We start from the raw sequence: 24,460 nt of genomic DNA, 5'->3' as shown, positions 1-24,460 counted from the left end.
GCTAAGAACTCTGATATTATTTTTTTCCTCCAAGAAAAAAAATGCTGGGATTTTTCAGGGGATGTAATCTATATTTATTTGTATGTGGAAGCACTGAAAACTGGCAGTCAAATGATGGGGAAAATGGCAGCTATAAATCTCCATTGACAATGATGAAACAATCATGATGATATGAAGCTTAATCAGAGTTAATATTTTAAATTTGATGAGAAAAATTTATCACCTAAGTTGCTGCAACCATAATCTCTTGGCCTAATCCTTAGGTCAAATGTTTTATTTCACACAAAATGAATTGTTATATTGATCCTTGCAAGCTGATCCAATCTCACTGAATCAGATTCCTCATTCATGGTTCCAAACAACAGAGGAATCAAAGTGCAGAACAAATCAACAAATAAACAAAGGATTTGGTTGTCATTATTTGTTCCTCTTGCTTTTTCGAAGAAATAAATTAAGACATTCTATCTTTTCTCTGCCCTCTTCTCCACTCGCATGTGAACTCATGTGCTCTGCCTAAATAACTCTTCCCCTCCCTACATGTCATAAGAAGCACATAGATAAGTTAAGGATCTGTGAATCTTGATATCAGATCACTTTTTGGCCTCCTCCCTGTAATTGAATTCAATGGTAATAAATAGGATACCGGCTAATTTTAATCCAAATATGAGTAGAAAAACTTGATTAAGCTATGTATTATATGCTCATGTTCATCACAAACCAGAATAATAGTTACACAAATCCAGCTTGAATGGATCAAATAGATAGTGAGTACCCAATAAAATATAATTCATCGACAACCATTAAAGACATAAAAAAGATACCTATAAATTCCATCATGTTCAATCCGAGAGAAGAGAGTAATCATTTGAGGAACAAACCATCTTAATGCATTTGCCTTTTTATTTATTTTCCTTTTGATATAAATGTTTTAATTGGCATGCAGAATACATACAAGAAGATACATAAATTTTATGATAAATGTGCAGGTAGACGTGTTTTTCTTGAAACATTTATAACCAAGTCATTGAAGGCTAACACACCAGTGTTTCTAAGTAATGCTGACTTCTCCAAGAACAGCAACGGATGCTTCGACAATGCATGTGTCATTGCGAAGGAATCCCCTTAATGGATTTTGCATATCTTTCCACTCTAGAAACTTGTGCCATCCCCAACCAACACCGTCGGAAGAAAATTGGCGTTGCACTGCAAAAACAAAGCAACTTCTCAGTTTAATCTTACATCGGATGTGGGAGAAGATTGGAATTTGTTTATCACCAACTTGGGTACACGATATCAAAGCCAATCTATTAAAGAAAATTATGAGGACTCAGAGTAGAAAAGAGCTACATACATTACGACATTAAGGCACCATTGATCCTGAAGTTTTATAAGGGCATTTGAGCTATGATTCAAGCAGAAAAATAGTGAGCGCAACCAAACCTGATAACTTTTTATGTTTGCCATCAATTTGGTCCACCAAGCAAAGGCTGTAATCCACATATGCTCGAGTTTTGGAAGGAAGAGCAACGGAAGTATCCAGGATCAAGAACATAGCAAGGAAGTTTGTGTATGGGCTAGCATTTGGATATAATTGGATACGCCTGAACATGTCAAGAATGAAAGCATCCTATGGTTAATATCTTATGGCAGACAACAACACTCGTAAGTTTAAAACACAGCTCATGATTTGTATCAACCATCAATCAAGAAAACCTGCTTAACTATTACTATTGGTGAGGAAAAACCAAGAACTACATAGTTTCAAACTTCAAATCTCAACCCAGCTCATGATTTTTAGCAATCAACAAAGACAGCTCAATGCTTTTGGATGAAAAATCAAAAACCAGAATAACTATAGGGAGATCAAATAGATGCGGATAAAAGATCAGGAATGGAATTAACATACTAGCTGGACCAATAAACATTTAAGAGAAATATACAATGATAATTTAGTCAAAACAGATAATGTGCAGTCTGATTGCAGACTTACCATTTGTAACCCCCTGAAGTAAAAACTTCAGAATCTTGTTTTGCACTCAGTTTCGAGAAATTCTTGATCACCCATGTATATGTTTGAGGGGTTATTTCCTTCTTCAGGGACAAGCACTCAGAGACACCTTCTCGTCCTAATTTGCATGCAAAAGCCTCCATGACTTCAGCACCGAAAACACAACAATCATTGACTAGTAGTCCAGATTTCGGATCGTTGAATTTTTTTAAGGGGACCATACAGCATAATCCATATTGAGATGTGCCATGGAAATAGCATTCACCTGCACATGATAATACCATGGAGCATTATTATTACCACCAATACTATGAGTATGGTGACATCGAAGAGTGAGACAGCCTACTTCCTACCGATAAAGCTTCAAAAAATTATTATGATCCAACATATAATTTTCTTTTGAGGAACATATCTAGTTACAGCATACATACACCTCAACTTTGTAGATAATATGTTTAAGAACTTATGCTACAATTCTAAAAGATAATACAAAAAACACTCAAGAGAGCATTTGGCATTTTCAGTTGCATTATGCGGTAATCAGAATATTCAGCTTTATCTTGCTTGAGCTAAAGAACCCACTGAGGCATAAAATAAACATGTTAGAGAATATCAATTTTGAGCCTCCTAAAAAAAATTGCGAATTAAATGAGTCGAGCTTTTGCCCATTGCTTGTAGAAAAATGCTAGTTAAATTGTGAATCCACTGTCATTCATCTGAAAGCTTGAGCTGATAAATGGAAATGAATCTAACAATCTTTAGTATAAAAATTCCTCATGCGTGGGCTAGCAATCAAGCATTTATATATGTGCATCTAAGCAATCAAGAATACTGAATTCTACTGCATATACTTATTTACATCTGCCAACTGCATAAAAGTGCCATGCAATAACATCAAAGTATTACAGCATAGTCCTCATAAAGAAAATGGTTATCCAAATCTAGTTTTCCCTTAAGAAATGTGGATTGAAGCTATAGAGACAATACTTAGGTTAATATTTGTAGACTATATAGTTTGTGATAAGCAATATCCCTTTAAATCTTTGTCTTCATGATTATATGTCTACTATATTTCCTTAGCAAATACATGTCCATCAATATATGCAGATAATTACCAGATATTTAACAAATTCTGCCATATCACTTTTTGGTTTAGATGTTACCTTCCTTCTGTATATGCTCCCCATATAACTGGTCATACATCAACAGTTTGTAGATTGCCTTGACCACCGAACCAGTAGAAGATGATGCTTCAACTGAGAATAGGCAAAGGGAGAGAGATTTCTCAGCATCTTCTCCAGACGATTTTATTTCCAGCTCCAACTTCCTGCAAGTGTTGCTTGAATTCTTAGATGTCTTTATGAAACTTCTCTCTGTTAGTGTTTATACAAGCATCTAAAAGAATCATGGGGATATTACCAGTAGACACGTCTTGAAAAGCCATTTACTGTATTTTCTTCTTGTAAAAAGATTAGATGATTGTAAATCATGGTTAACTGAAACAAATGATCATACATCTTGAAGGCGTCTTGGCCTCAAGCTCAAGTAGATTTCGGATAGGCAGGCTTTTAGTGGCATAACATGCCGAGGAAGCTTTCTTCCAGGAAAATGAACTCATGGGAGAATATAAGCAGAATGGATTAAACAGAAGCTACAAGCGACATGCCAAACCATTGCTGAAACAGTGAGTACAGTTCACGCACAACGCAAATGTTCGTATTCTTTTCTGCGCTGAAAGGCAAGAGACTTAGAAAGGACCGAACTCAAACTCACCAGGTGAAGCCACAAGCTGCGAAGTTGCCAGAGGAATGTGTTTCCGCAGTTTGATTCAGAAGGGTAGAGAAACCCTCGATCATCCACCTGAATGGATTAGTCTTCTCACCTGCCTTCTTCTCTCCACCTTCTGTTAAGATAGGAACGTACCGAGGCGAAGTCGAAGAACGGGACGAAAGCACTTTGGCCATCACTCTGGAATCTACTTATCCCCTAAATCTAACAGGTCGTTTGTCTTATATCCATCTCAAATCTATCTCTATATATAGACGAGTATCTACATACAAAATCTAGATTTGAACAGTCGGGATGTTTTACTTGGCTTCCATGCAACAAACACTATTGTTCTTTCCATTGAATCCATTCTTTCTTAGGTATCGAGGTCAATCGATTCTTTGGCCACCTACCAATTCTTATACCTTTCCACTCTCTAAGTTAGGCAATCAGCACAATTATAGACATTATGTTATGAAATATATTCATCCTCGAACATTAATGGTTCAAACACACAATAATATTAATGTTGGATTCATTCCCATCAACATAATTGATTCTTCGCTACAAGACGTGCTATACAAACATTCTACACATAATCTAAGTAGTCTTACCGAGTTTTAAGTCTTCTTCTCTCTTTCCATGGATTGTGCGACTCGAACACAGATGTTTGCAGTTCCAAAATGCATCTGCCTTCACACGACCGGCAGCAAAAGGTTTTCTTACGAGAAAACAGCGGAGACTAACCACTCGTGCTGGCAATTTGCATTGCTTTAAGCGTTCTTTAATTGTGTCGATAAAAGAGACATAAGACAGACATAAGAATCATCAGAGCATCAAACATTTCAGCTGTTCATTCGTCAGGAAGAGACAAACGCCAAGACAAATACGATATTATTAGTTCTGCTAATTGCGTTAATGCTTTAATGCACTGATTGCATGTACCTGAAGAACACAAGCAGAAATAGGGAACAAGACACAAAACACAACTGGTATGTGAATTCTTACAACTCGTATGACATTCCTCATTGAAGATTAACATCCGCCCCACCATTTGTTCAAATAGTGTGCTGACTTCTCGAAGAACAGAACATGCAATCTTTCTGAACTATGGACATCTTTCCGCTACAAAATCTGTTCCATCGCCAACTGAACTCCTCAAGGAAAATTGATTTTGCCCTGCAAAAATAAAAGCAAATGGATTCTCAATCTGGATTCTTCTTATGTTTGCCATTGAAATGATCCAGCAGGCAAAAATTGAAATCCACATACATTCTTGTCTTGGAAGGAAGAGCAACTGGATTATCCAGGACCAAGTACATAGCGAGGAGGTCGGTGTATGAGCTATGAAAGTCGAGAGCTCAAAGGTTAGAAACAAGACTTGTGAGTATCAAACCCAGTTCACGATTGGTAACAACCAAGAAAACCAGCGTAACAATCTCCATTGGTGAAGAAAAACCAAGAACTACATTGATTCAACCATAGAATCTCAACCCAGCTCATAATGTTTAGCAATCAAGAAAGCCAGCTCAATGCTTCAGGATGAAAAAACAGAAACCAGAACAATGACGAGGAGCTAAAAAAGATTTAGATAAAACAGCAGAAATGGAATCAACATAATTGATGCACCAATGAAAATTTAGTCAAAACAGATAATGTGCAGCATTATTGCGGATGTACCAGTTGTAATCCCTGGATGTAAAAAGCTCAGATTCTAGTTCTACACAGTTTCGAGAAATTCTTAATCACCCAAGTATAAGTTTCAGGGGTTATAAACTTCATCAAGGATAAGTACTCGGAGACACCTTTTTGTCCTAATTTGCATGACACATTGTCAAGATGTTGGATCATTGAATTTTTTTTAAGAGGACCATACAGAATAATCCACATTGAGAAGAATCATGGAAAGTATATAGCCTTCACCAGCACATGATGTTACCATGGAGTACTATTATTACCACCGATAATATGATTACGGTGGCATTGAAGAGTAAGACAGCCTACTTCCTACTGATAAAGCTTCAAAATAGGATTAATCTAAGAGGTCAATATGTGGTTTTCTTGAAACATCAATAAACAAGTCAACAAAGGTTAATACACCAGTGTTCTAAGTAATGCTGACATTTCCAAGAACAGTAAGGGATGCTTCGACAATGCAAGTTTCGTTGTGAAGGAATCCCCTTGATGGATTTTGTATATCTTTCCACTTCAGAAACATTGGAAGTCCCCAGCGGCCACTCCCTGAGGAAAATTGATCTCGCACTGCAAAAACAAAGCAACATTTTAGATTAATAATACATCCGAAGTGGGAGAAGATTGGGATTTGTATACTATTAACTTACGTACATGATATCAAATGCAATATATTTAAGAAAATGACAAGGACACGAGTAAAAAAAGATGTAGATACATCACGAAAGATACTAGGGCACCGGTGATCCTCAAGTTTTATTAGGGCATATGAGCAGTTAATATAATAGATATATCAAGTTAATAAGTCCATTTGTCTCATGTCTGATTTCATGGCAAATGACTTTTCTAATAAAAACATAGAATTGGATTAATCATTCAAGCAAAAAACTAGCAAGCGCAACCAAACCTGATATCTTCTCATGTTTGCCATTGATTTGGTCCACCAAGCAGAGGCTGTAATCCACATATACTCGAGTTTTGGAAGGAAAAAGGATGAATTTATCCAGAACCACAAACATAGCCAAGAAGTTTGGGTAAGGTTTAACATTTGGATATAAATTGATATGCCTGAATATGTCAAAAATAAAAACATCCTGTGGTTAATATCTTATGGCAGTCGAGGGCTCATTGGTTAGCAACACCACTTGTAAGGAAAAACCCACTTAATTATTACTATTAGTGAGGAAAATCCAAGAACATCAAAGTTCAAAAATTAAAAACTGAACCCAGCTGATGGGATTTAGCAATCAACAAAGACAGCTCAATGCTTTTGGATGAAAAAATCAAAAACCAGAATAACAATAGGGTGATAAAATAGATGTAGATAAAAGATCAGGAAAGGAATTAAAATACTAGCTGGACCAATATACATTTGAGAGTAATATACAATGAAAATTTAGTCAAAACAGATAATGTGCGGTCTGATTGCAGAAGGGTGTAATCCACATATACTCAAGTTTCGGAAGGACAGAATTATCCAGCATGAAGAACATAGCGAGAAAGTTTGTGTGTGGGCTAACATTTGGATATAAATTGCTACACCTGAACATGTCAAGAATGAAAGCATCCTATGGTTAATATCTTATGGAAGACGAGAATTCATAGGTTAACAACAACACTTGAAAGTTTAAAACACAGCTCACGATTTGTAACAATCAAGAAAACCTGCTTAATTATTACAATTGGTGAGGAAAAACCAAGAACTACATAGTTTCAAACTTAAAATCTCAAAACCAGCTCACGATTTTTAGCAATCAACAAAGAAAGCTCAATGCTTTTGGATGAAAAATCAAAAACCAGAAAAACGATAGGGAGATCAAATAGATGTAGATAAAAGATCAGGGATGGAATTAACATACAAGCTGGAACAATAAACATTCAAGAGAAATATACAATGATAATTTAGTCAAAACAGATAATGTGCAGTATAATTGCGGATTTACCAACTGTAACCCCCTGAAGTAATAACTTCAGAAACTCGCATTGCGCTCAGTTTCAAGAAATTCTTGATCACCCATGTATATTTTTGAGGGTTTATTTCCTTCTTCAGGGACAAGCACTCAGAGACACATTCTCGTACTAATTTGCATGATAAAGCCTCCATTACTTCAGCACCGAAAATGCAACAATCGTTGACTAGTAGTCCAGATTTTGGATCACTGATTTTTTTTAAGGGGACCATAAAGCATAATCCATATCGAGATGAGCCATGGAAATAGTCTTCACCTGGACATGATATTACCATGGAGCATTATTATCAATACCAAAACTATGTTAACAGAGTCATCAAAGAGTGAGACTGCTTGCTTCACACTGATAAAGCTTCAAAATAATATAAAAATACAACATATAAATCACTTCTGAGAAACATATTCAGGTATGACATACATCTCAACTTTGTAGCCAATATTTTTAAGAACTGATAAAACAAACAAATAAGATAACACAGAGAATACTAAAGAGAAAATGCATTTTATGCAAAGGATTTAAATCAATCAACAACAACATTGCTTTTACCTTAAAAAAATCCATAAACTATGTTGGTTTAGCAGCACACAGAAATGAACATTAAGTTCAATGCAATAGATGTTAGCTGCAATAGGTAACTAAGAAAAAATAATCATTATGATGACAACATGTGAATAAGGAGAGAGTTGTCTCCTGTCATACCAATGAATACCAGTACTTTTCATATTGACACCAGAGAAACAGCTGACGGACAGAAAACAAAACTATAGAAAAGACACCAGAGGAAATGAAAGAAAGGATACATATTCACCATTCAAGCAAAACAATTGGCTATTTCAGTTGCAATATGGGGTGATCAGAATATGCAACGTCATCTTTATCTTGCCTGAGATAAAGAAACAATTGAGGTATAAAATGAATATGCTTGGGATTAATTTGGAGCCACCTGGAGAATGTTGAAGATCCAAATAGCCACTAATGAATAAAATGATTAAAGCATTTAAAAATGCTCGCATAAAAATGCTAGTTAAATTATGAAACAACAGTCCTTCATCTGAATGCTTGAGCTGATACATGGAAACAAATCCAACAAAATTTTTGGTACAAAATATTCCACACATGGGCTAGCAAACAAAAATTGTTACACACGCATCTCAGCAATCAAGAATATTGAATTCAAGTATGTATACTTATTACAACAAATAGCAATATAAGTTACATCTGCCAACTGTATAAAAGTGCCATGAAATAATGCAGCACAGCCCTCATAAAGAAAATGATTATCCAAATCCTGTTTGCCCTTAAGAAAGGTGGATTGAAGCTTTAGACATAATACTTAGGGTAATATTTGTATGCTACATAGTTTGTGATAAAAAATACCGCTTTCAATCTATGTCTGCATAGCTATATGTCTTCTATATTTCCTTAGAAATGCATGTCCATCAACATATGCAAACAAGTACCAGATATCTAACAAATTCTGCCATATAGCTTATTGGTTTAGATGTTACCATTGATCTGTATGTTCTCCCCGTGTAACTGGTCATATATCAACAGTTCGTAGGTTGCCTTGACCACCGAACCAGTATTAGACGACACTTCAACTGAGAATAGGTAAAGACAGAGAGATTTCTCATTATCTTCTACAGACGATTTTATTTCCAGCTGCAAATTCCTGCAAGTGTTTCTTGAACTCTTAGATGTCTGCTAGTATTTCTACAAGCAACTATACGATTCAATGGAATATATCGGTGTTGATACTATTTTTTTTTTTCATTTTGTAAAAAGATTAGATGATTGTAAATCATGGCTGACTAAACCAAAAGATCATACACCTTCTAAGTGTCTTGAGGCGCCTCAAGACTCAAAGTAAATATGAAAGAATCAGGTTTTTGGCAGCATAACATGCTGAAGAAGCATTCCCACAGGAGAAAATAGTTAAAGGAAGAAAATAGATAAGCAGAATCATTCAAGAGCAGCAAGTCAGCTTGATAGCAAGTACAGGTTGACATGCCACATAACCCAATTGTGCTGAAACAGTGAGTAAAGATCGCACACAAATTACATGTTTTAATGTTGGTAATGAGAAGCAAGGGAGTGAGGGAGGACCCAACTCGAACTCACCAGGTGAAGCCACAAGCTGCGAAATTCCCAGAGCGGTGCGTCACTGCAGTATGGTTTAGAAGGGTAGAGAAACCCTCAATCATCCACCTGAATGGATTAGTTTCCTCACCTTCCTTCTTCTCTCCACCCTGTGTTAAGATTGGAACATATTTAGGTGTCGAATGCACTTTTGCCATCACTTCAGAAATCTTTTTATCCTCTAAATCTAATGAGCAGTTTGTCTTAAGTAAACCTCATATCTATGCATCTATATATAGCAAATCAAGATATGAACAGGTGGGATGTTTTACTTAAGTTTCATTTAACAGAAACAATTGTTCTCTTAATTGAATCCTTTCGTTCTCAGGCATTAAGGTCAATTTATTCTTTGGCCACATTCCAAAGCACAAAATCTTTTACCTTTTCCACACTAATTAATTAATGCACTCCATTGGGCATAGTGATAAACACATTCATCCTTAGATATTATATGGTCAATTTATCCTTTATCTCATCTCGCTTATTAATGCTAATTAATAGTAGTTGGGAAATGTGGCAGATAAAGTTACCTTTCTTCAATTCTGCTCATCCTTTAGCCATCATTCCCAATCCATTCCTTTACCCATATTCCTAAGCATCAGATATCCCACCAGCCCATCAAACCCATTGCTTACCTCTCTGTGAGCTTTTGAGATTATTACTTTTGGCTATTTAAATTCTATACATAACCCAAGCAGTGTATCGAGTTTAAGCCTTATTGTTGCTATCTCTTCTTCTCTCTTCCATGGATTGGCTGACTTGAACATTGCACAATGTATGAATCACAATTGTCTTCAGTTCCAAAATGCACCTGCCTTCACATGAGCAGCAGCTGAAGGTTTTCTTGGATAAATGTATGTATGCCTAAGAGAGAGCAGCAGCAGAGACCAACCCCTCGTACTATCAATTTGCACTACATTTAAGCTTATTTCATGGTGTAAATGAAAGAAATATGGGCTAACCAAGAAATACGAATCATCAAAGTTTCAACAATTTCAGCTGTTCATTGATCAGGCAGAGGCAAATATCCAGAGATATACAATATAAGAGTTTGTTGTAACAAGACATTACATTAGTCACATTAATCATGAGCATATTAATTCTGCTCTAAGATTGTTCATATGCACAATATCACCTACCTGAAGATCAAAACACTAAAGAAGAGAGGAAAAGACACAACAAAACAACATTGACCCTCCTTATCATAGGTGAATGTGAATATGTATTCCTCGAACCAAAGCTTGCCTCTCTGTGGTTGAACAGGACAAGACACTGACAGGCGCTATATCACTGGTAGCTTTGTGAACTATCGAGACTTTGTTTCACCTGATTTGTTGCTCCTAAATGTCGAGAGAGAGAAGAATGACCTGGTTGCTGAAAGTAGTGGCAAATATTGTTAAGAGCTCACAAAACTGAAGGAAACATTTAATTTAGGAACATTGACTGATGAATTTGTTGTATCGAAATTTTACCCTTAGTCGAGGTAGCTGCTGATGAAACATGGCATTCCTGAAACTTGTCAGAACCTGAAGAAATATAATTGCTATCGTTTCATAGAGCTGCACAAGCATTCACAAAGCATATGTACAATAATAATAATAAAGCACACCACATAGTTGTGCTTAAAATAGTTGGATTTACTAGGCCGTGCCTCATCGGAAGACATAACTACTTGGGGTTAGCATGCATCATTAACTGGCAGTATCCACTGAACAGACTAATCAAATAAATTGAGCAGCAAGATTGATCAAATAGGTGTAGCAAAATGCTTAAAATGTTTGCTTATTCAGTGTTCCCAGGATGATGCATGGAGCTATAAGTTTTGCATCAGTTCACTTGATTAAAAAACATATGATCTGTTTCTTCAATAGACCAATGCTTAATTATTTATTCTCATAGTTAGAATACCATGTAACAACATTAATGTTTAGTGCTGCATGCTGCAATTTGTTCTTTCTAACATCCTGAGGAATAATCTATAAATACCATATTTTTAACTTTTCTGGAGATGGCTATGGCCAACTAAAATAACTTGATGGTCACAGTAATTAGGAATGTTGTTGTTGTTGTACCTGATAAGACATCATGAACTCCATGATACTCAACTGCCCTCTTACTTGAATTTCCATCACACAAGCTTTCATCAGGCATGGTTTTCTGCTGGTCATAGCTTTTGGGTTGAAGGGCAGTTTTTCTCATCGTATCCAAATTCTTGGAATATTCTGTATCATCGTCTCCTTCCGAGAAGACAGATGGGCTGGCCCAACCAGTCACATTTGCCTCTCCCTTACTCTTACGACCAAACTTCAATAGCCTTTTCAATCCTTTGGGTGCATCTTTGTGATAGATCATTGCAGGAGGGTTCTCAGCATTTCCCCACTCGATGACCTCTGGTTCGTTGCTATCAGCTTGAAGCATTTGGGATAATGAATGTCGGACACGTGGGCTTGATAGTGGTGCAAACATGGTGGAGACAGAGGCTTCAGATAAAATAGTGCCATTTCCAGTGGAAACCTCCTCACATTCCACTTCCACCCAAGCAGCTGATGAGATGCCTATACTCTCATCAGGTTGGATCTCAGCAACAGGAGGTTCTACAGAGTTTTTCAAGCCATTATCCACTTCAGCTAAACTTTGATCTAGAGTTTCTGCTTTTCCAACACTTAAATCATTATGTTGCAAAGTATCTAAATCTGCATCAACATCATTTGCTTGTTGAGAAAGGTCAACCTCCACTACCTTAGCAGTTGATTCAGTGATCTTAAGTATAGGCTCCTTTACTTCAGCTTGATTAATAGTGTCACTTATCTTTGATGAAGCATCAGACTGAGCAACTTTGGTCTTCGTTATCATGGGACCAACACCAGGCCTAGTCCTAGTGCCTTTTTTCAAGAAGGGTTTAGCCTCCAAAGGAACAACACTACTCTTCTTCGTGACCTTGTTGTAGAAACTTGGCTTTGCTGTCGCTGTACCAGAATCATCTTCGGGAGGTAATGGAGCATTGGCTTTCAGAGTTTTGTGGGTTCTTGGTGTTGTTTTCTGCTTCTTTTCTCCTTGAACTACTAAAGTTGGCTTGACATCAGTTTTGGCTTCCAACTTACCTTTTGGTTGATGTAATATCCTTTCAGTTTTGGAGCTTGGTGGGGTCGGAGAAGCTGTGGGCTGTGACTTCCGGCGGCTCAGATTGGCATTAGCAGAAGTCACTCTAGGAGAAGTTTTAGCTTGTTGGACTCCACTTGCCTTCAGGGAAGTTCCAGATGACCATGAAGCATGTGTAGTTGGCAAAGATGATGTTTTTGGCAAAGATTTTCTGGTTGCTGTTGCTTTTGAATCTTCTTTCTTGTGTAACACCGGTGGAGATGAATTTCTTCGGGGTTGTTGGGAATTACCGGACCAGTCAAGTTTTCTGGTAGAGACTCCAGATTTTGAGACCATATCTGCTTTGCTTTGTTTAAGGGTTTCTTGTAACACCTTAAGTTGTGTTTCCATCACCGGATGCTTATTAACGTTTTCTGCTCTAAGTTTCTCATCCCTTTTCTCCTTATACTGACTATAAAAATCGCCTCTATGCTCATTCGAGACAGACAGAGATCCACCACAACCACCATTAGTGCCTCGGTAATTGCCAGGCCTTCTCTCCATCATATTCATTAGCATTTGATTAAGCTCCTCTTCTTTCCTTCTACTCCACTCAGCTGAGGCAGCTGCTCTGTCATCAGTTTCTTGAGCTCCAGATATTACTAGCCCAGGAGAACTATCCTTCTCTAAGTGTGGAGATTTAACAATCTGAACAATGTCAGATTCAGTTGCACTAAAATTACCTGAAGGAATATCAGACTCCACCTTCACGTCAGTCAATTTATTATCTCCAACCCCAAGAACCAAATTGGCACTAGTGTCTTGTGATGTGGACTCGGAAGCATTTTCCTGAGAATGAGTTAGAGATTCACTCATTCCAGCACTCCATCTTCTTAAGACAGCTTTATTGGTACTACTGGAGACTTCTCCTAAAGCTCTTCTTTTCTGGACATCCAAATTTTGATCTTTCTGTTTGCTTTCAAAGAGATTAATTGCCTCTTGGACACTCATCCTTCTTACCGTGTTCTCAGGTTTCTTAGTTGGCTGCTCTGTCATTTCATCCCTGTTGCTGTTTTCATCTTCATCCCTGTCGGATGCAATTCTTTCCCTCGTAGGAAAGTAATTGAGACTCTTAATAGTCAGTGCAGTAGACCTGCGAGATCCAGATCTTCCTATTTGTACTCGTCGCATGGGAGAAGCAGATCTTCTAGGAGTTGCAGATCTTATAATAGGTCGACTTCTTTCAGTAATTGCCTGAACTTCATCACTAGACTCAGAGGACTCCTCACTTTCTGTTGAGCTCTGCCGCTCGACATGTGCAATTTTGACTGGTGAGATGCCAATGTTAATAGAGTTTGTTGCTTTACCAAACTCTATTGTAGTATCCTCAGAGTCTTTCCTTGTGTGATTCGAAATCATTGAGGATTCCATCGGTTGTACTTCTGATCAATGACAAGTATTTTAACAAAGGATTCCTGAACCCAAGAAACAAAGAGATAGAATTACAAAACCTCAGGGAGAACAACAAACAGATAACACAAGTAAAGCTGCAAAAAGTACCAAAATTATAGCTAAAGTTGAGAAGAGAATGATGATTAATAAGAAAAGAGGGATCAATATGTAGTGCTTTGACCTCACAGAACTGCTTCTTGAATCTGCTAGAACTGAAATATGACAGATGCAGACTTGAGAAGAATATGAAAATTTTAGGTCATCAATGTCTGGAGTACTTGTTGAAAGAATATGGGTAGTAGACAAGAGTATCAAGAGGTATAGTGCCAAGATATTCTGATGTATCTATGGCTTTAGAACATCAAACACATGGTTAATTTTCAGAAATTCAGATCTAACGAAAGCAAAATTAGTTATTTAGGCAAATCACAGGCTGGAAAGGTCAAGAAGAATATTTGTTAGTGACCATGATGTTCCTGTTCTATGCCTAGATGGTATCAGGATATGTTCTGTGGTAAATCTTTGACAATGTACCTCGAATCTCTCACATCAAAATGCTGCTAAGTCAGCTATCTGTTTGACAGATAAAGTGACACCTGCAGCTCGATTGAAATAAGTCACTGACTCTTCTTTTAGGACCATGAGTCTCAATTCCATTGCTCGCAGCAATTAACCATATAAGGTTTCAGAGCATCCTAAATTTGATTTGGAATTTAAAAAAAAGGCTAATATCCAAGGCCCTCTACGATTATTATCAATGTCGATTCCAGCGGTTGTTCCCATGAATTATCCATTGCTGTTCAAGTTTCTTATCCTAAAGAAAGCCGAGTGGAAACTGCAACTACAACTTCATCTCAACAACAATGTGAAGCAAAAAGCATGATCAAGCATAAGCTGGAACTTCAGACCTAAAAAGATTTTATGTCCAGAAATCAGTCAAGAGACAGAGCACATTAGTTTAGTTCCTTGTTATCCTTTGAGAAAAAAATTTTAGGAAGAAGCATATGGTCATTAATTCAGCTATAAAATTACAATAATAACCAAAGAATCACGAAAGAGAAGAAAAATGAAACATAGTATGTGAAACCAGCAGGATCTTGAAACGTAATTAAGATTCTCTCTTTGCAGTGTAATCAAGCTTCTTTTTTTTCCTCTTCTGCCCGAACTAAAAAGGCACATCTATTTCTCACTTCAATTATAAATAAATAAATCAACCAAATATACACTACGAAAGAAGCACTGTGTCAAAAGACCAACAAAATGGACTTCCAAAATGTGTCGGATCACCGATCCCCTGATCACACAAATTTGCAGTTATGAAAAGAAAAGGAGAAATGTTGTCTAATACAAATAAAAACCCTTCTTTAATTTCAAACAGAAAGATTCAGGCTCAACATGATCTAAAACACCATTGCAGGTATCCAAGCCAACCTAAATGCGCAAGTGTGAGACAAAAACCCTAACCTTTGAGCCAAGAATCAGATAAAACAAAAGAAAGCCCCAAGATCTACAACGCATTCCCTAATTCAGCCAAAAGGACAGCCCGAGATCGAATCTTGAACACCAACACCGACGTCAATCCCAGTAAGGCACACTCCAACGAGAAAAACCCAAAACCGACCACACAAAATTAGAGTTCAAGAAGCACGCGATTAAGAGATCCAACCTGAGCAACCCTAACGGCTCGACCGTACACCGCGAAGCGAGAGAGTGAAGCGAAGCACACCCACTCAAGAGCGCAACATGCCTAAAGAACAATCGATCGGCGCAGTCGCCACCGACCTTGGCTATATTTGCAGCGTCTGCCTCTGGCATTTAAACGTGCCATAAATAACGGGAATTCTTCCTTTGTTTTCTACCGAGACGTCGCCGTCACGCGAAAGCGACGGTTGGTTGTGGAGCGGTGCCCGCAAGCTATTTGAGAAAATGACTTTAAAGCTATGCCCTTTGGCATCTCATCTATAACATTATGAAGACAGAGACCTTAAAAATGCCATCTTGCTTGTGGCGAACGAGCCACAGAGAAAGAATTGGACTAATTAGATCATAATGAGCTTCTTCTGTTCATCGATAGCTGCGCCAAGTTTGGTCTCAGCAAATTAGGATACAGAGGATGACAACTGCTGTCTGCAATCACCGAGGAGAACAGCAGACAACCACTGGCAACGATGATTGTATGATTTGGATTTAGTTCCGTATATTTGTGAGATTGAGCAAAGAATCCATCATCAAATTTTACTTAGATTTCGATTATTTATAAACTTATCCTAAAGAATAGTGAGAATTATATGGAATATATTTATATAAATAGTGGATTCGGTGATGATGTTTTGATGACGTAGATGGATGGGACACTGATGCCTTCCTATGCCTGCGCATGGCCATCAATCATACAATTATCATCACATCAACCATGCAAGCTTACCCGACGAGGGCCATAAATGTAACTTCGCCATCTCTTGACACGCGTCGGGAAATCCGAGGCTTGCTTCACGAGCTCCTATGTTTGGCCCTGTTCACGGTTTGTCAATCTCGAGCAGCAAAGCAATCAGAGCCGTGCGATCAGTGGGGTCCATGGTACGACGCACGAAACTCCAAGCGATCGATGTTACGAGTACCCTGAGGCGTACCCCGATGAGGAGGACTCATGAGCCCACCAGTTCCTGCCAATGACAGCCCGGGCAAGACCGGAAGGCCATGGAATGGGTGATGGGGGCTTCCGGATTTGCGTTCGGAAATGGGAAAACGCTTTCCCGACAACCGGAATCGATTCCCGAGCCGCGACGGGAAACGTTTTCCGGCCGCATACCTCTGTTTGCGAGAAGTGGGGATCAGCTGCGGCATCACGTGGCCGGATTCGATCACCACGTGAAAGCGGTGTGGACGGCTCGATCTGCTTTAAATAAAGCACCGCGATCACAGCTCTCTTGTGGTCTCGGAGGCATTTTTCAGGAAAATAAAAAAATTGATGTTTGATGTTTGCTCTAAATGAAATTTTATTGGGCAATAAAATTTTGTTCCGTGAAAATAACATAAAATTAATTTGGTGCATAAATTAGGATGTTTTGATTTACAATATTATTACTGGAAAAGAATCCCAATTCCTGGCATCTTGGGAGATCCTACTGGAGACTTCCACCTCAGTCTGGATTGAAACTCCATCTTCTATTATGACTACATCACATTTTTGCATGGACTACGTAGAATAAAGTGATGAAGAGTACTGTGACTAGTTGACCTACATAGAATAATGTTTCATGGATCATCCACAGAATCCAACATTAGTTAATGTAGTTGATTCCCAAGGAGCACATGAGACTCTTGTTTTGGACATCAGTGAGACTATTACACCAGTTTCAGGTTGCCATCAGTGAGTGATTCCTTTAGTGATATAAGGGGCATCAGTTAGGCACTGAAATGTTTGGACTTGCTTGCAGAATTAGCAGGTCATTTGATCTTGCATGGCAGCAGAATATTCTCTTAAATAGGGTACTGATAAGTTTAAATGCAAGAAGACATTGCAGGTGGGGGAAATGAAAGGAAGTCTTTGCGTCCACAGCACTCCCAATTAAATGTGCGAGAAAAAAAGGAGGACAAAGTGGAAAATGATCTGTGATTCCTTATGGCTTGTCTTTTCATTTCTTTTTTTCTCCCTTTGTTCTCTGTCAAAGAGAGAGGACTGAGACTGAGAGTGACCCATGTAATCATGGATCCATTATTCATGGAACTTTAACTAGCGTAAAGAAAACATGATCTTGCAGCATTAAGGATCCCTAAGATTGCAAGATGGCATTGATGGCATGCTCAGAACATATAAAAAGAGAAATGATCTTGTAGCATTAAATTCCCTAAGATGGTTTTTGTTTCTTCAAGATGTGATTGGGAATAAACTTGTCCCTAAAATGCAATGTCTTCTTCATCACCTAACACTGGTCCATACATGATATATGATCCTATGATCAAAGTAAATATGCCCTTAAGAACATGCCAATGTCCTCTATCACTCGAAAAATAAGCATCAGCTGCTTCCTAATTGGGTGTGACAACAGTGCAGCATCAATATGTTGCATAACCTACAGTCAACACAAATGCCTTATCAAAACAAGTAGACAAAACTATATATATATAAATGAATATGTGTCTTTATATTTATATTTAAATACATAAAACCTCTGTGCAGGACAAATATATGCAGCATAAAATAATAAAATCATCTAGAAAAGGATATTTCACGGATAACTTACATTGCATGTAAAGAAACAAGAGGTTGGTCATCTAATAGTTCGATCGACCATCTCTTCAACACTAATTACAGCAGGCATGAAGTCACCATTGATGGACTCACAACATGTAAAACCAAGGACATAACAGTGGGGATTCAATAAGTATTAACATATGTCCTTATTTCAGCTGCTTACTTTGTACAGGATTTGAAAGAGGTAATAGGGACACACATATCTAGATATATTGGTTGTGAAATCCATCGATGAGTTGAAGTGGATAATGATCAGGTGGTGGCAGATCTTGGCAGATGACATTCGGCCAAATACTGATTATAAGACCTAAGTGTAATCAAGCTATCGGATTAAGTTCTAAAAAGGGCACGGATCATTTGATCACCTAACATGTAACAAGGATAGGGTATATTGACATAAATTAAAAATAAAAAGGGAGAATTTAAACTAGCATTGTATTCTTTGATTGAACCTAAAAGTCTAGCTTCATTTATTACTCAAAACATAAGAACTATAATCATACTAATATTATATAAAAAAAATTAATTTTAAATCAAACAATAATAAGTTAAATTTAAGATACCGATCAGTTGTTTAGAATATCCTTCTTTTGATCTATAAACGTATTGTTGTATGAAAGAAAGCAATTTATAAGAGGAATTAGACTTGTCTTCTCCTCTCTTTCTATCTTTTATAGGACTATTATAAATTAATTTATAATTAGTCTTTAGGAAGTCATATATTTTAAAGACAAAAGTGAAAAAATCTAAGATAAAAAATTACCGATCATCCCTCATAAAAAAATTCTATCATAATTAGATTTTTTTATTGACCAATAATCCTAATCAAAATTAAATCAGAACTATAATATATCTTATTCAATTAAATAGAGCTACTAACATTCTCCCACCTTATCCATTAATTGATAAGATATAAAAAAATAAAATCATAATAAATAAAATAAAATCTTATTTTAAAATGTTTTTTAATTAGATTTTAAATTTTTTGAGAATCATGTTACATGTGGCTATAAATTTTATAAAACAAACCAATAAATTTGATAAATATAATAATACTACATTAAGTCTTACTAAAAATATAAGTCATAAAAATTAGATATCATTAATGTTATACTCCATGTACCACAATACTATTAGTTTTTCCTAATGTAATCTGATTCTTGTAATTTATCTTATTAAAATAATCCTATTATCACATTTTGTATATACATAAATACAAATAGGATATTAAAAATAATAATTTTAATTATAAATAATATTATTTATGATATCCATTAAAAATAAATAATTTTTAATTATATATATATATATATATATATATATATATATATATATATATATATATATATATATATATATATATATCTTAGGTTGTAATACCTTAGCAAATGGATCAAAAATTAATATAGTGAATCTCATATTCTCAATTGATATTGGTTAATTCTGGATTTTTTTCTCTAACTGTCGAGTACTTTATATCATAATTTATACAACTATCAAATTACTTATCATTTTTAGAGAAGAAAATTATTATGATATATCAAAATATATTTTCAACGACTTGACAATTGAATCTAACTATACCGAATCATAAGATAAAATTTTATAGTTATAAAGTTTGATTAGTAACCTCAAAGTATGGCTTAAAATCAACTTCTATTTTTAATATAATTTACATTATACTATTCTTGAAAATTACCTCTCTAACTATATATATATATATATATATATATATATATATATATACCTAACTTGAATCAACATATAAAAATCCCGATTTGATCTCTTGTATGTAAGTATATAATTCTTTTATCTTTTGTAGATATTTTATTATTTTGTTTATAATCTTTCGATATTCCATTTATGGGTAATTTTATATCTACCTAACATTTTTTACTGAAAACTAATATTTGGTCTAATATAGGCTTAAGCATAATAGACTTTCAACTACGTATATATATATAAAGTATTTTTTATTTAAATCTTTTCCACCTCATTCTTAGGACACTAGTTTTAACGAAATTTTTTACCTATGATAATAGGTATATCACTAGCTGAATAAAGCTACATACTAAATATCTTCAAGACACGATTAATATACTCTTTCTAAGATAATTTTAATAATTATTAAGATATGTTTCTAAATATCTAAATATCAATAATATGTTATCTCGTTCATATCAATCATCTTAAAATTGTTAGTGAAAAATATCTTGATCTCATGCAATAAATTAAGATCATTATTGGCAATCAAAGATATCATCAATAAACCAATATAATAAACTTACTCTCATTAATCTTTAAATATAAACACTGATTAATGATATTTTATATAAATATAAAAAATAATAATATGATAGTACTATAGTTTAGAAGCTTATTTAATGTTACAAATGCATTTCTTAGGTTGTAAGCCAAATTTCTTTTTCATTTTCTATGAATCCTTTAGGTTGTTTTATATAAATTTTATCATCTAAATCTTTATTCAACAAATTTATTTTCATATCCATACGATGAAATTCAAGCCACTAATGTCATGATGATTCTTGATGAATCGATTTTAAAATTAAAAAAATATCTCACTATGATCGATATTTTTTTTATAAGTAAAGTTTTTTATCACAAGTCCAGTTTTATATCATATAGTATTGACCTTTAAATCATATTTAGTCTTAAATACTAATCTAAAATTAATTCTTTTATAATTATTTGACAACTCGATGATTTTTTAAAAATCATTTTTGTACATTAATTTTAACTCTTCTTTTATTATATCACATTTCTTTTTAGAATCGTCACTCTATAAAAATAATAAAAGATCTTTTCGATTATTATGTCCTAGTTCTTATATATATACCACATAATCATAAAAAATTGATAGATCTTCTTTCCTTTAAGATTTTCTCAAGACTATCGATTTTGGTAATTCTACAAACTCATCAATAGTGATATCATGTCATATAGGAGTTTATCAATATTATTATATTATTTATCTTCATTAAATTATTTAGTTATTTGAGAAATAATAACCTCTTAATAGGAAATGATAAATGGAGCATCAACATGTATCTCTCCAATATTAAATTTTGATATTATCACTCCTACCGATTTAATATTCTATAAGAATCTATTAAAAAGATCTTGATCCTCATCTATAAAAATAATATTTCTATCTAATTATCTCTGGAATTTATTTGTATACACCTAAGCTATAAATATAATAAATTTTCTTTCTCTATATAATAGTAAACACAACACGGAATGATTCACATATGTAAGTATATATAAATCTCAAGAAATTCATGAAATCATATTTCATTTCAAACATTTGATTGTAGGGTCCTTATAAACTCAATATTCATATTAATTATGTACAAACCATCATATAGAATTTTATAATCAACTTTTATTGAATCATAAAAAATATAATGAGTTTGTCATCATAAAAAAAGGGATAATATCTTCACAATTCTATATAAAAAATTAAAATTCTAGATACACAGAAACATAACATACATCATCAAGATTCATCATATTAATAATCTTTAAACGTCGGTAATAAGTAACTATAGCTATCACTTAAGATAATTTCTTATAACAATAAACCTTCCATGCTTCTTTGGCTTTTTCGAGTTAAAATGAAACCATACCCATTATTAGTAATATGAGTTAAACCATCAAATATAATCTACTAAATATTAAAAGAGACTTCTTTTATATTTAATTTAAAACAAATAAAGTTCAACTTATATATTTCTCTTTTAAAGCAAACTTTATAGCCCTTTTTCATATCAACTATTTTGTCATAGAAATAGTATTTTACTATAAAGATTTTTCTTTTATGAGTTTGGCCTTTATAAACTTAACTAATTTATTTGGTGAATAATTTTTTATTTTTTTATTATCCACTCCTCGGATAGTAATTAGAATATCATGAGACCTTTCTTACTTTAATCTTAATTCTTCCTAAATATATATATTAATAAACTTATTTAAATTTTATTTATTTTTTATTCATATTTTAATAAATTTTAGAAGGGCTCACCATGTATAATATTATTGAGCCTTACAACTTTGTCAATTATTTCAATGATATGTCATAGAATTTCTCAAATGTTATAGTACTGATATGTAATTAGTTATTTCATTAATGTGCTAGCTTACAAATGTTAGTACTCAAGTTATATACAGTAATAAAATCTAAATATTATTAGTAATTATCATAAAGCTAAACCTAAATAGCCCTTTCCTAATTATTTATTTTCATTATTTATTTCATAAAATTTTTAATAATTAAGTATGTGATTCCTCTAACAAATTCGAATAAGGTGTAACGTACCTAATGTAAATTATGTATACTCAAGTTATTTATAGTAATTTAATATAAAATATATATGAATACTAAAAACATAACAATATAAAAAAAATATCACTATAATAATAAAAATAATATAATATTAATATTTTAAAATTTATAATAAATATTGAACTATTGATATTATCTCTATTTCACCTGGGTGAAATATTGAGATATCTAATATTTATATAATATTTTAAAACTATAAAAAATTGATATCATCATTATACAATAATATTATTATCTTTGGTATATAATCATAAACCATAAGGATATCTAAAATAGTATAAAATATTTTTTTTTTATATGTTAAGCCTACCAATACAACCTTTTGGGTGATTAATTTTAGTGAAAACCAAATAAAAATCACAAATAACAGTTCGAACAACAAAAATGAAAAGATACCCGAAAATAGATCAAAAAACACCTAACTGGTCAAAGCACGAATAGCAAAATCGCCAAATAGGAATTGATTAAGGATATGGCTTTAACTAATATTGTGCAATCTTGGATGCTATTCAACTGAATCAATGACAAAGGGGCAATTCTGATGTAGAAATCCGAAGATAAACACTCTAAAATCTCTCACTTTTATCATGGCCAAGTAAAAGAAGAGGAGAGAGAGAGCTAAAGTATTGATTTGTTAAATTAAATAATGTGTAGGAAACATTAAATTTATAGGAAAAGCTTATTCGTAGAGTAGATGATCCTCTCCGACTTACACAATAACTCAAAATTTATAATTTACTTATCTTATTGTTAATACTTTTTACTTCTCAACCAAATAAACAATTTGGATACTAAGTAACGAGATGAACTACTTTGATAGTATAATTTAAAATTACTCAATTATAATATCAATTAGAGAGGAATGCTTTACGCTCATTGCTTCATACGGTAGTGATTTAATGGTGTCAGGTCACCTCCTCTAAGACAGACGACACTCTACCAATAAAAATATCATAATTTATGATGTATATAATAATAATGATAATATTAAAAATTTTAAATAATTTATCAAAAAACTCTAATAATAAGCTTTTATCAAATGACACCCCATATTTGGTTTTTTACTAAGTCATGTCTTTGTTTAGGTTTTGACTAAAATATCCTTAATGAAATCATAAAAAAATATTTTTTTTAGAACTGAATTGATTTTTTTAGATGAACTGAATTAGATCAGTTCAATTAAACCTTAACTATTTAATTTGATTTAATTGAACCGTAGATTACCTTTTGATTTTTTCAAATTATCCCCCACTTTCACATTGCCTCTTCCTCCTCCACCACTACCATCTCCTCCCACTCTACCGCCTCCTCTTCTCACTCTACGTCTACCACTACCTCATTCTCTCACTTCATTGTCTCCTCACCTTCTCCCTAGTCTTCCTCCTACTCCCTCTCAGACTTCTCCCACTCCATCGCCTCCTTCCCCTTCCAATTGTCTTCCTCCTCATCCACCTCTCCCTCCCTTCCCTCCTCCTCTTCACAGTTTATATGGATTAATCATTATGCACAAGTTATGCTTGAGTTACATCCATTCAAAGAATATATTTAAAAATATATTAATTTATATATAAAACAATCTTAAATTATAATAAAACTAAAAAAATAAGTTATCCTAAAAAATATATTTTTTTATATAAATTTATCCTAAATAACTTATAAAAATTGTTATAGTCAAGTTATCCTTGAATTACATTTATTCATATAATATATTAAAAAATATATTAACTTCTAT

General features: G+C 34.2%; 3 protein-coding genes across 3 annotated transcripts; all 3 read right to left on the bottom strand.

Annotated features, from left to right (window-relative positions):
- Positions 1-864: 864 nt before the first annotated feature.
- LOC135645454 (uncharacterized) lies at positions 865-4,242 on the bottom strand. Its single transcript, XM_065163845.1, has 5 exons — positions 3,782-4,242; positions 3,172-3,335; positions 1,991-2,273; positions 1,441-1,601; positions 865-1,203 (listed from the first exon to the last, which is right to left on the bottom strand). The coding sequence occupies exons 1-5, from the start codon at positions 3,970-3,972 to the stop codon at positions 1,049-1,051; spliced, it is 954 nt and encodes a 317-aa protein (XP_065019917.1). The 5' UTR covers positions 3,973-4,242; the 3' UTR covers positions 865-1,048.
- Positions 4,243-5,028: 786 nt separating this feature from the next.
- On the bottom strand, positions 5,029-10,123 carry LOC135645456 (uncharacterized). The gene is made up of 5 exons (XM_065163846.1): positions 9,560-10,123; positions 8,947-9,110; positions 7,411-7,693; positions 6,375-6,535; positions 5,029-6,037 (listed from the first exon to the last, which is right to left on the bottom strand). The coding sequence occupies exons 1-5, from the start codon at positions 9,733-9,735 to the stop codon at positions 5,883-5,885; spliced, it is 939 nt and encodes a 312-aa protein (XP_065019918.1). The 5' UTR covers positions 9,736-10,123; the 3' UTR covers positions 5,029-5,882.
- A 438-nt stretch (positions 10,124-10,561) lies between these two features.
- On the bottom strand, positions 10,562-16,108 carry LOC135644077 (uncharacterized). The gene is made up of 4 exons (XM_065161499.1): positions 15,774-16,108; positions 11,650-14,130; positions 11,050-11,103; positions 10,562-10,951 (listed from the first exon to the last, which is right to left on the bottom strand). The coding sequence occupies exons 2-4, from the start codon at positions 14,084-14,086 to the stop codon at positions 10,884-10,886; spliced, it is 2,559 nt and encodes an 852-aa protein (XP_065017571.1). The 5' UTR covers positions 14,087-14,130; positions 15,774-16,108; the 3' UTR covers positions 10,562-10,883.
- Between the last annotated feature and the right edge of the window lie 8,352 nt (positions 16,109-24,460).

The sequence above is a fragment of the Musa acuminata genome, chromosome BXJ3-8, assembly GCF_036884655.1.
Source record: "Musa acuminata AAA Group cultivar baxijiao chromosome BXJ3-8, Cavendish_Baxijiao_AAA, whole genome shotgun sequence".
Classification (NCBI taxonomy): domain Eukaryota; kingdom Viridiplantae; phylum Streptophyta; class Magnoliopsida; order Zingiberales; family Musaceae; genus Musa; species Musa acuminata.
The sequence above is the reverse complement of the archived record's forward strand: the minus strand, read 5'-3'. Positions and strand labels throughout refer to the sequence as shown.